The following is a 13,158-nucleotide window of genomic DNA, read 5'->3' as shown; positions in this document are numbered from 1 at the left end:
TAGAATCATCATGTTTTCATTGTTATTTTATCATTAATTATATTTTATTTAGTTCATTTTATCTCCAAACACATGAAATTGAATACTTAATCAATCCCTTCCCCTCACAGACAAATTTGTGAATTATGGCTCTTGTTTAAGGAAAAAGAAGTATTGATGAAGTAGAGATAGGCAATAGACTCCTACAACAAGTTGTATTACCTAAGGACTTCTGTAAAACCAGTTCACAAACACAAACAGCCAGATACAAAGAGACACTGAGGAATGAGAAAAGAAAGAGAGCTGGACTCACATACAGACCGATACACACAAGAAGCAATGCTGACCTCTTTCACAATTTTGTAAACAACACCTGCAGCCCATACATCTGTTAAGGAAAACTTCTCATCCTCTGTTGATTCGTTGATTTTTTGCCTCATTTTTAAAAAGCTGAAATTGTCCATGTTGAGTGTTTCCACCATCTTTGTCTCTGCCTCCTCCACGTGAGAGGACCACTGTGGGTCATGGTACAGAGAGGACATACACCTGCAGAGTTAAACACACAAGGACACAGATCAGGAAAGAAACTGAAAACATTTCACCAAGGTATCCACTCTGTGCAGCTAATTCTATGGTTCTCTTTAAACATTCTGGATTACCTTCTGAATATCCAGGGTTACATTACACTAAATCTGAGCTGAATTCACAGGCTCACAGCTGATCTCGCAGCCCAGTGTCTCAGACTCACCAGGTGGATCCTGACACTCCACACAGGTACATGATGGTGTCCAGCAGGTTCTGAGCCCCCAGCTCAGTTAAAGTGCCCATGAGAGCCACCATGGCACGCAGACCCCCCCCAGAGCCCAGCACGGCGATGGGGGGGACACGGTCCTGATTGAGGAAGAGAGGAGAAGACAGAATCTAACACGGGGGAGTCATGTGGACCAGGATAGTGACTGCTCTTTTGCTAGTTACTCGCTCTTTCAGTTTGAGGTTTTCAGATATAGCAGCCCATTGTGATTCTTACAGATGCTTTGTGTTAAAATACTGATAATTAAAAATATATATTGTAAACCTTAAAATCTGATTTCTCTTTATCTTTTTTTTTTCTCCAGAAAACACTTCTACTGGGAGAAACTCTGGTTATTTCTGAAGTCTTATTGTTCTGCTTCAGTGTGCCACTATATCCCGCACAGGCAGTGTGCAGCAGTAAAGTCTCTGGTCTTGCAAACAGAGGGTTGTGTGATCACTGCCCCATTACTGCACTGTCCTGCTGCTATGTGTGAACAGGGCACTTCACCTGTACTGCTCCAGTCCTCCCAGCTGTATAAATGGGTGCAGCATTGCTGAGGGTGACCCTTCGGCAGACTGGCCTCCAGTCCAGGAGGAAAACCTTCAGACCTTCTATCAGTCTGGATACCAGGGGGAGTTTGAGGCTGAGCAGGTGTTAGACTAATGTGGGGACTTTATCTCACTGCATACAGTTTAGGGTGGTGTAGCGTAGAGGGTAAGCCCCTTAGATTGATTACTGACAGGTTGTGGGTTTGAATCCTCTATGCAGACACTGCTGTTGTACAGTACATTCACTCTGAGCACTGAACTGCTGTGGGTAACATCCCACAGCTGACCCTCCCTGTAGGGGAGTCATGTAGTTTCTAGTCCACATGATGCTATAGAAAGCAGGATGAGAACTGGTCCAGTGAGCTGCTGTGGCTCTGGGATGGACTGTCTCTTTTACATTTATTCAGTTAACACACAGAGTGCTTACATTGTCTAAAGACAGAATTTGTACATTCTGGAGTGAATAAAGAAGCAAATATTGTAAAATGATGTTTAGAGATGCAGCGAGGTGCATCCTTATATTCTTAAACTGCTCATTTGACTACTTTGAGCATATTTAAGGCAGTATTCTATTTGGGCTGATATGACTGAAGTTCAGGTTGTATCCTGTTTGGAGTAATGTGTAAAGTTTTGTAGTATCATTGTGGTTTGTAATGTAGCTGTACCATATTGCAGATTATAATTAATAAAGGGCCTCAGTATCTTTATTATTAATATATACGTATATATTTGTTGGTATTTTTCAACAGCATTCTCATAAATCATTTATTTCAAATGCCAAAAAAAACAATTGATTAGGAGTTCAAATTAATCAGCTACATGTATCTGTATGTTACTTGTACAGTATGTTGACAGTAATTCCTGTACATTCTTCTTTAGCTTCTATACCAGCCTGACTCCCACAATACCCATCTATGACATTTCGTGACAATGAACTCAATTAGAATCTGTCAAGTCATCTTAATTGAAATATTATTAGAATTTTAATACTGTATAGGAATAAATATACAGTAGGTTAATTCCATATTGAAAAAACATACCATTCCTGCTTTTGCACTTCAAGATATTGTGAGACTAATAACTATATATGAGATTATGTCAAGTCATTACACATCTCAATTTAAATCATTGTACAACAGAAGTACTGTACAATACAGATAAAAATCACAATGGAATATCAGAACTCCTTACCCCATCACAAGTAATCTGTAGGCTGCTCAAGGCTTTCTGAATTTTGAGTTTTCTCTTTTCAATGGCTTTGCTCTCCCCCTCACAGAGAGTGTGAGCAACTCGGATGTAAGAAGCACTGAAAGAATGAGTGAAGTGACAGTGAGAAGATACTGTGGAAACATGACTGTCACATTTGTGACACACAAACCCCCCTTTCACCTCACTGTTGATATACTGTAATGGACACAATGACATCTCTGTGATATACTGTACAGCACTACACACACACTGTCATTACAGTTATATACAACACTGAACATAAACACAGTGACATCACTGTGATAGACTACACACACAGGGACATTGCACTGATACACTGCACACACACAGTGACATTACTGTGATAGCCTGCACACACACAGTGACATCACTGTGATAGTCTCCACACACACACAGTGACCAAATTGATACATATAAGTGCCCTACTGCCAGGTAACAGTTTCCCATATTTTAGCTAAATTTAAAGAAACTTACTTTTCAATAGGTGTGGTTTCCATTGCCTGTAATGGTACACAAATAAAGAAGCAGATCTTATTATTCCATATTATTATTCCCAGATTGGGGCGGTGCGGTGTCTCTGTGGCTAAGGATCTGCACCTGTGGCTGGGAAGTTGCTGGTTCATATCCTGTGGGCGGCAGAGGAATCCTACTCTGTTGGACCCCTGACCCTGTCTGTGTGTCTCATGGAGAGTAAGTTGAGGTATGTGAAAAGACAATTTCCTAATAGAAGAACTTGTATATGGGTGTAGAGAAAACCGGTTCAGGGACGCCAAATATGTAATCATAGTGGCTCTCTGAAGGCACCAGTTCTGTAGGGTTTGGGCATTTACTGAGACAATTTTTAATTGTAGCAGTAAATCACAAAGTTGATTCTTTTGATGGCTTTAGAGTCCAACCATGCGACATAACTCAAACAACGCGCACACACAGGTACTAATACACGAGGATACATTTATTAATACATAGAATATGCATATAAACCTAACAGATCTTATCGAGAGGGTTATCAGAATACAAAAGATATATATTCAATCAGTTACAAAGTGTTACACATCAAGAGGACATACGTTCAGTATATCATTCATTAAGACCGTTTCGTAAAGTGAACTTGGTTACAACTTCTACATTAGATACTCAAACAAGTACATAACTCTTAGGAATTAAATTGATATCAACTGGTTGGGATAACAATTGAATTCTCGAGCTGTAATGCATTGAAGTTGAAGTTGAAGTACTCATCCAATCTTTGGGGATTCAGATCTCCTGCGGGCACAAAGAAACAGTTGCAGGCTGTTGCTGTCCAATCCGCGCTCTCTGGCTCCGTGCCAGGTTGTGCTGTGCGGCTTGCGACGGTGCGCTGCTGATGCTCATTGTTGGCTTTAACTAGCAAAGTTTGTGCACAGGAGAAAAGATGACTGTGGGTCCCAGCAAGTCAGGAAGAGGACCGGTTCGTTCCTGATGAAGAGCTAGTTCTGAATAGTGATTCAGCTGTCCACAGTTCCGACCTGTTCACGAGGCCTGCTGCTGGTTACTCCCTGGCAACCTCAACTCTAGACTCTTAGAACAAAGGAAAGTTCTGGCACTCGGACACACTGGCCGTTCCGTGGTTGTCCGGGCTGAGTCTCAGGATGGTCAGGAGGCGCGCTGTGAGAATGTCCTGCCCTTGGGAGCCTTCTGCTCCTGGACCGTCCTGCCCTGGAATTCTCCTGTTGAATCTTGTTCTGAATCTGAAAACTCTCAGGCTCTCTGTGTTGCCTGTTTTTACCTGGAGGAACTTCAGCTCATTTATTGGCTGAAAGTTCCATGGGCATCAGAGTCCCACGTGGGTTACTCGGCCCTACCGGTCCCTGATTGGTTGATCAAGGTGAGATATGAGTCACTTAGTCCTGACACTTAGGAATGCAATCCAGATGTCCAACTCGCACTCCCTAGACAGATAGGCACCAATGGATGACCATTGATCATGATAGCCAGGCTTAGCTAAGTGCACCCCCCTTTGGGAGCTGTCCTTGGACCTTAAATCACCTTGCATGAATGGTTTCTCTGTGGCTGCACCACAGAGATGAACAGAGAAATGAGGCCTAATTTGGGAAAGCTCAGAAACACTTAATTCTGCCTTATTATTAAGCCTCGCCGCTACATATCCCCCCTTTTTGAAGGTCACGAGGTCCTGAGGCGTTGTTGCCTTCAAAACAAAACAGAGTTAAGTGATGTCCCTTGTCATTAGAACATTAATCTTAAATGTCTACATTACTCCTCGAGAATTCATACTGGAACCAGCATTGGGTACAAACAGGATGAATAACATCTGGTCGCAAAAGAAAGTCACTTCCTTTCTTTTGACATGCTACCTTTGACTCATTCGTGCTACCCAGAGTACATCTTGATGTGAGAGTACAGCATTCAGAGTACACTGTCAGTCATGATCCAGCTTCCCGGCAGTAGTGTTACAATAACAACAGTTCCTGTTCCCAGCCCCCCGATAAACCACAACACCTGTGTTGGGTATCTGCTAGGGTGATTTGGAGGTTTGTTCCATTAAAGCAAACTTACTACCTGTACCTCTTCAGGGCATACTGTTTCTTGGATTTCTTGGATTTCTATCCAATTGAATAGTGTGGCACCTGAGGGCATCCACGACCTCAAGTTTGGTCTTATATTGTCTGGTTCCAGACCGTACAGTGTTAAGTTACCATGCTGTACTATGGCCTCCTCGGGAAAACTATTGGTTAGGTAGCTGCATTGTGGTAGCTGTATCATGCCCGTCACAAGTCATAGTGTCAGTTAAATGTGGTGTGCTGACCAGCCATTTACTTCCCACCTGCTCTTCATGGGGTTCATTAACCTCCCTCTGCTCGTTAGTAGCTTTACACCCTTCATTGGTGAATCATTTAGACACAGCCAATGGATAGCTTTGGTAGCCATACCCATCTCAAGGTTTGGAACCAAATTCAATCTTGGATTGCCTTCTGGGTGAGCTATGAGCGATGGGGTTAATGTCACATACTCCTCTACTGAGAAGAGTGGAATCAAGTGGGTTGGGATTTGTGTCATGGCTAGACTGGCTACAGTGGCACCAAACTCCCTTAACAGGTCTTGTGTCAACATTCTGGCCTGTTGCACACAAGCATAAACCCACTGTATAACACCAACAATCATGTCCACTGGTTGGGGAATAAGGTTTAACCCTGTTGCATAGGAAGTTGCCTTTAGGGTTTTCCCTAAGCTTTCCAACTTTTGCTGCTGTTGATACAGTCTGTCACTACCCTCTGGCATCTCTGACCCCTGCCTTCTTGGGGCAGTCAGGGTGAGAGTGCCAGTAGCACACAAACCTACCAGAAATAGCAAATGCACAACAGTGGTGGCAGCAATCAGTCCTCCCAAAAGTCTTTTCGGGTGGTTGATCCCAGTCATCTCCTTCTGAGTGACTGTTGCCTTTCTAAGCTGGCGCAGCATGTACATGGTGTCTTTCTCAGTATGCCATGTGGCATCTTGGGCACCAACATCCTGGAAATCTGGGGAGATCTGACGCAGCGGCTGATGCTGCTCCTCCTTTTCCAGGGCATCTGCTTTTTCGATTTGTTCATGCCTGTGCTCTAGGAACCCTGCAGGGGGCGGTGCAGCGGTGGAGCATGCCTGACCCTCGGCTGAGTGGTCATCTGGAGCACCTGAGTGATCTGGGATTGTTATCCTATTCTCACTGTTCAGGTCCACCCTGCACACTTCCTGATTGAGGAATCCCTCTATCGGCATGTTTACAATCGTTCGCTGGGGGTAGGTGTAGGACACCTGCTCGCTCCCCCCTTCCCTCGCTAGGGGTTCAGGGAGCTGCCCCAGCACTGGGATAGCTAGTTCACTGTCTTTGAACTCACTATCACTCACCAGGCCCATGTCAGTGCAGGCGGGGATTCTGACACCTCTCTTTGTGATGTCCTGCACTGGCAGGCGGGTGACTTTACCATCCAGCTCCAGTCTGGCTGAACCACTGTTGGTCAGACTCAGACTGACAGACTGAGCTGGTGGCTGTAAGAAAACCGGCTCGGCTTTCATTCCCTGTCCCTTCTGGGGGACTGGGTGTGTTGGCAACCCTGCCGTTGAGGCAGGAACAATCAGGTCAGTCTCACTCACTACCTGGTAGTTGTGAGAAATAATGTTACCTGACTGCAGGTTCCCTGGGTCAAAGCAGAGGGAATCGGCATCTGGGATCAGGTGTGTCCACAGCGCAGTAGTCTCAGCGTCGAGCTGGACCTCCTGTCTAACCTGTGAATGTTGCACCAGGGGCACCTGGCGGTGGCCCTGTGACAGCTGCTCAAGCAGATCCTCACTAATAGAGGACCTCTCAGCGCTAAGGGTGAGGGCTTCATCACCAACCTGCTCTCCTGCCATCTGGATCCCTTCCACCACTGCAGGGTGGTGGTCCTGACCCCTCTTGGGTGCCAGGGTGTACAGGGAAAGCTCCTTTTCATCGCCAGGTGGGGAGATCTGCTCCTCTTTAGGGATGTAAAAGGTGTGTGCTTTACCTGGTGGATCAGGCGGCTGCTCGGAGCAGCGCTCCTGTGGCAGGGAGGCTGTTGTGACCTCAGCCGGGACACAACTTCCCTGTATATACGGGGAACAAGAAAATATTTTTATTTCTTGTCCAGAGGGAACAGAAGGAATCTCCGCATAGGCTTCTGTGTTCGGTGGGCACTGTGTGAGCACAGTCTGCCTCTTGGCCCCCCTTTCCTTCTGTACAGAAGGCTTAGGAGCCTTGACCTGTTTCCACACCTTGCCTTTCTGGTGATTCACCAAAGGTTCCTCTCTGAGTTGCATGCCCTTTTCCTTTTCTACCCGTTTGAGCTTGCCGTGTGACATCAAACACCTCTCAACCTCAGTGTCAATCAGTGTCTCACTGGGTAAGACATCACCCATGGCAGCCTTGAGGTAAAAGCTTCCTGCTTTTCCTCTCTGTTTTACTGCCTGCTCTGTGACTTCAGGGGTGGAGTCAGCACTCGCTTGGGAGTGGCTGACCTCATCCAGGCAGGAACTATTCCGCTCAATCAGATAGACTGAGGGAGGGAGAGGGGGCGGGTCTCCGCCTCCTCCATTGGAGAGTATCAGCTCATTCACGCTTCCGGCAGCCTTGGGGAGCGGTTGTCCCTGTCCTAATAAAGGTTGTTCAAGCCTGGCTAGGCGGGCGGCTACTGAATCCTTTTGTTCAGCTTTTTCTAGCCCTTTCCCTCCCCCGGTGTTCTCATGTGTGAGTGCTTTGGAACGGGGCTTAGCCAGCTCAGGAGCCTGTGCTCCTTCGAGCAGGGGGGAATTAACCCTGCTGGCTCTGAAGGCGAACGCAGTCGCTTTAGCAACGTTTTGCTCAGAGCGACTTTGGACATCATACTCCCAGGCTTTCTGCACGAATCTCTTGATATCAGTCATTTTCATGGTCTGTGCATCTGTATGCATTAAGATCATCTTTCTGACTGACGGGTGGAGATTCGCAATGAATAAACCCTTGAAATGTGTGTTCTCTTCGCAACCCTCATCATTTCGCCCTCCAAAATAAGTTCGTCTAAGTCTCTCGTAATATTTGCGAGGGGACTCTGCTCTCTCGTGCTTAATGTTAAGAGCGGCGGCTATCGCAGCGGTCGGGTCAATAAACGCACTGTATTCTTCGATAAGTGCTTGACATAGCTGCTCAAAGTCATTACAGACTTCTTTCATCTGCCTAGCCATCCACTCATGTACAGCTCTGCTGGTAGTTTTCCTGACCAGAAACACTTTCTCCTGTTCTGTGGCGTTTGGCAGGTACTGCAGGTTATACCTGAGGTCTTGAATATAACTCTCGATATTATTCTCTGACACTGCGGGGTCAAATCTCTCTATGTCCTTCGCTAGCTCTCTCAGAGAATGGAGGTTTATTCTCCTAGCTTCTCCGCTGACGGAGATATGGAAGAGATCGTGGTCAGACCTGTCGCTGCTAGAGAGAGTGCTTAATAGCGACTCGAATTCAGACCTTTTAGCAACCATCGTTAAACTTAAAGAGTATTACTTTTAAGTACGAAATCACAGTTTTACCACAGAAAACCACAAGATCAAGTATGCAATCAACCCGGTAGATCGCAAAAGATCACAAAACAATCAAGCACTGCTTAAAGAGCAAGGGGAACTTTTTCTTTCGGCTTTCAGCACACTGTATTGTCGTGTATGAAACGCGCGGCGTTTTATATTGAATTATTCCGCTTGGTTGACTCATTTCAGTCTTGCCACGCCCGTGCCAGGGACGCCAAATAAATGTAGAGAAAACCGGTTCAGGGACGCCAAATATGTAATCATAGTGGCTCTCTGAATGCACCAGTTCTGTAGGGTTTGGGCATTTACTGAGACAATTTTTAATTGTAGCAGTAAATCACAAAGTTGATTCTTTTGATTGCTTTAGAGTCCAACCATGCGACATAACTCAAACAACGCGCACACACAGGTACTAATACACGAGGATACATTTATTAATACATAGAATATGCATATAAACCTAACAGATCTTATCGAGAGGGTTATCAGAATACAAAAGATATATATTCAATCAGTTACAAAGTGTTACACATCAAGAGGACATACGTTCAGTATATCATTCATTAAGACCGTTTCGTAAAGTGAACTTGGTTACAACTTCTACATTAGATACTCAAACAAGTACATAACTCTTAGGAATTAAATTGATATCAACTGGTTGGGATAACAATTGAATTCTCGAGCTGTAATGCATTGAAGTTGAATACTCATCCAATCTTTGGGGATTCAGATCTCCTGCGGGCACAAAGAAACAGTTGCAGGCTGTTGCTGTCCAATCCGCGCTCTCTGGCTCCGTGCCAGGTTGTGCTGTGCGGCTTGCGACGGTGCGCTGCTGATGCTCATTGTTGGCTTTAACTAGCAAAGTTTGTGCACAGGAGAAAAGATGACTGTGGGTCCCAGCAAGTCAGGAAGAGGACCGGTTCGTTCCTGATGAAGAGCTAGTTCTGAATAGTGATTCAGCTGTCCACAGTTCCGACCTGTTCACGAGGCCTGCTGCTGGTTACTCCCTGGCAACCTCAACTCTAGACTCTTAGAACAAAGGAAAGTTCTGGCACTCGGACACACTGGCCGTTCCGTGGTTGTCCGGGCTGAGTCTCAGGATGGTCAGGAGGCGCGCTGTGAGAATGTCCTGCCCTTGGGAGCCTTCTGCTCCTGGACCGTCCTGCCCTGGAATTCTCCTGTTGAATCTTGTTCTGAATCTGAAAACTCTCAGGCTCTCTGTGTTGCCTGTTTTTACCTGGAGGAACTTCAGCTCATTGATTGGCTGAAAGTTCCATGGGCATCAGAGTCCCACGTGGGTTACTCGGCCCTACCGGTCCCTGATTGGTTGATCAAGGTGAGATATGAGTCACTTAGTCCTGACACTTAGGAATGCAATCCAGATGTCCAACTCGCACTCCCTAGACAGATAGGCACCAATGGATGACCATTGATCATGATAGCCAGGCTTAGCTAAGTGCACCCCCCTTTGGGAGCTGTCCTTGGACCTTAAATCACCTTGCATGAATGGTTTCTCTGTGGCTGCACCACAGAGATGAACAGAGAAATGAGGCCTAATTTGGGAAAGCTCAGAAACACTTAATTCTGCCTTATTATTAAGCCTCGCCGCTACATGGGCAATAAAGTGATCTTATCTTATTATTACAGTTCTTAATCTTATTTCCAGACCTCAGTGGAGAGTTAAGGTGTTCTACTTTCTGCAGTTTCTATATTTATTAAATATTCTTTTTTTGGGAAAAAAAATGTATTTGGTTATGTATATTTTTATTTTTTCTCCCCCTCCTGTGTTGATTGACAGTTACGTCTGACTTTCGTGATTCAACCTCTGTTTCACACTGGGAAAATGAGAACCTGCAGACTCACTGTTCTGACTTGTCCACTTGTCAGAGGTATTTCACACCCTGCTTACAGGTAGGGTGTCAAAAAGATTTGACAATCACAGGTTAGTACCAGTTATAAGAGCAGAGAGTCTTTTATTGACACAAGATAAGGTTAGAAATCAGAGGAGTCAAGCCCATCTACCATGTCTTAGTCAGTAGTTCTTTGATTGGGGGATCTTATTCTGCCGTTTCTCAAATGAAGTCAGACTATTGGCCTCAAATACATGGATCTGTAGTTAGTCCCATACTCACTTTGTGTACAGAAGTGACTCCTGTTCTCAATTTTAAATGTATATAATTCTGTGTAGTTTTCACTTATGACTGACTATAACAAACTAAATTCAGAGAGCAAAACATACAGTTGTGTGTGTGGAATCTTAATTGTGCCTGTGTATTAAAAGGATAGGAGAGAAATGAGTGCATAACATTGCATAGTTTTTATTTCCACAAAAAAAACAGCTTTTCTGCAGTCCTGTTGTTCTGCTGATTGAGTGTGGATGGATATACTGTACATCCACACTCAATCAGTGGAGTGGAGTGTTCATGGATATGCTGTACATTTACTTTATATCCTGCATCCGATGCCATTTTTCATTGCTTTTGGTTTTCCTTTTTGATATGTGATCCTTATACTGCAGTGAATTTTTAAAAGTTAACTTAAAAAAATAAAACTCTTTTAAGGCAGGTTGGATGCAGGGAGTTCAGCACTGCTAGGTCAGAGGGAGAGTTGTGGTTAATTTTGTGTGTCTTTCACTGTGTGTTTGTACTGTACACATTACCAGACCCTATTGTTATTATTATTATTATTATTATTATTATTATTATTATTATTATTATTATTATTATTATTATTATTATTATTAGACCCTGTTATCACAGTGTCTGAGTGGCTCTGGAAGGTGCCAGTGCTTTTCAGAATCGCTGGTTTTTGTTTGCTTTCATCGGACTGTCCAAGAAAACAAAATAACCCCAAACACATTACCAAGACACTCTTATCAGCCTTCAAGTTTGAGTTGTATCATGTTACTCATTTTTCAAAAGCAAATAACATCCTTGCTTGTGTGCAAAGCCTAATTAAAGGGCACTTCTGGGAATTTCTAAAAAAGCAAAAGTACATACCAGTGTAGAAGGCTGAGGCATCAGGTAATAATTTTAATATCACATTCTAAGCCTTAAAAGTAAGTTGATCCCTTGCTTTTTTGCTAGATCTTTTCCAATATTAACTTTTAGTAATTAAGATGATAAATACTAATGTACCGTGAGGACTTCCATATTGTTCTTGAAGAAAGTGTGCTGTTTGATTGCTTCACTGGATCTGCCAAAGAAAAAATTCAACTTGTCAGGAGACGACTCTGTACATCTAGAGGACACTGGGATACAAGTACCCAAGAACAGGCTGGTTTAGACCAGAATAAAGAGAGGCATAGGCTTCCTGACACTGATTTTCAACCACATACAGTACTTCCCAGTGCCTCATAATTAAAAGATGAGCCTTCATGTCATATTCTTTCGCTTTCAGTCTGGACTGAACATGGTGCAGGAAAAGTGTCTCCTGGCAATTTGATTTCTTTTCACAAAAAAATGATGTTTTGATTTACATCTCTGAAGTGTAATGCAGTTTATCAATGAATGATATTAACGATAAACCAGTAACTTCAATCACCAGATGCATTCATTTCTGAAATTTACTCCCTAGTTCTCTGTGTCAGTTTTTAAAAAGATCATTTTCTCATTATAAATATTTAAAAAAATATTGCTTGACAACAAAAGAAATGCCATCTTGCAATTTCAGAAGTATTTAATAATTGCATTTATTTAAATTTATATTTGGTATATTTACATTGTTACTGTGAATTACATTTAAAGACACATTAGAATGTCACTTCTGAATCAGTTTCCCTAAAACCCTGTGCAATATTTTTAATATATTCCACTAAGATATCTAACATGAATTATTGCACATTGGAAAAATGATCTTGAACCAGACAGTATTTAACACCCAACTTTTACCTGAACATTATTGCTTTTAATTTCCAAGAGGATTCATCAGTAAGTTAAAGACCTAGAACTATAGAAATTACATACAGAGTATAGTAGTACAGTCATAGACAATCTCAGAAATGTTGCTCCAGTAGGTTCATATGTGATCAGTTTTACAGTAGCAGGTTATAATAATGTGTCCAGTACATACTCACCTGTCTCTGATGTACCTGAGGAGCGAGATGTAGTCCAGCTGTTCCACACAGATCATTTATACTCATCTGGAGGCTGAAACATTCCCAGCTGTGGCGTCAATGTGTCACGAGATACAAGGCTGAAGTCCTGAGCTGGAAGCCAGTTTATGATTTGCACCATAACCTTTAAATCTTTATTTAATCACAATGTGTGACAAATAAGGCAAGCCCAGACAGAAAAGTAGTTTCTGGTTTCATCCCTGAACACACCTTGGTCTCACCCTTTCTTTTAATCTTTTTCTTAGCTTTGTTCTAACCTGAGTAGTCAATTCAAAACGTATTATTATTTTATCATTTAGGTACAAATATATTTTTGAGGTCAGGCACAGTTGATTCTTCAAAATCTTAGCATTAAAGATAGTTGTCACAGTTCCTAGTTGGAGGTATTACAATCATACTGTTAATGAAACAATTAGATCAATTATGCAACTCAGAGCTCAGTAGGC

At 43.2% G+C, this 13,158-nt stretch overlaps 1 protein-coding gene across 1 annotated transcript in view; it reads right to left on the bottom strand.

Annotated features, from left to right (window-relative positions):
• LOC102683218 (cytosolic phospholipase A2 gamma-like) overlaps window positions 1–12,797 on the bottom strand; it is a 32,586-nt gene extending 19,789 nt beyond the window's left edge. Inside the window, exons 1-6 of the mRNA XM_069180566.1 lie at window positions 12,674–12,797; window positions 11,736–11,793; window positions 3,025–3,050; window positions 2,512–2,626; window positions 728–870; window positions 327–525 (exon numbers count right to left, since the gene is read on the bottom strand). Of these exons, the coding sequence (XP_069036667.1) occupies window positions 327–525; window positions 728–870; window positions 2,512–2,626; window positions 3,025–3,050; window positions 11,736–11,793; window positions 12,674–12,729 (597 nt within the window). The 5' untranslated portion in view covers window positions 12,730–12,797. The remainder of the gene's footprint in view (window positions 1–326; window positions 526–727; window positions 871–2,511; window positions 2,627–3,024; window positions 3,051–11,735; window positions 11,794–12,673) is intronic.
• Window positions 12,798–13,158: the final 361 nt, after the last annotated feature.

Source organism: Lepisosteus oculatus, chromosome 18, assembly GCF_040954835.1.
Source record: "Lepisosteus oculatus isolate fLepOcu1 chromosome 18, fLepOcu1.hap2, whole genome shotgun sequence".
In the NCBI taxonomy this organism is placed as follows: domain Eukaryota; kingdom Metazoa; phylum Chordata; class Actinopteri; order Semionotiformes; family Lepisosteidae; genus Lepisosteus; species Lepisosteus oculatus.
The sequence above is the reverse complement of the archived record's forward strand: the minus strand, read 5'-3'. Positions and strand labels throughout refer to the sequence as shown.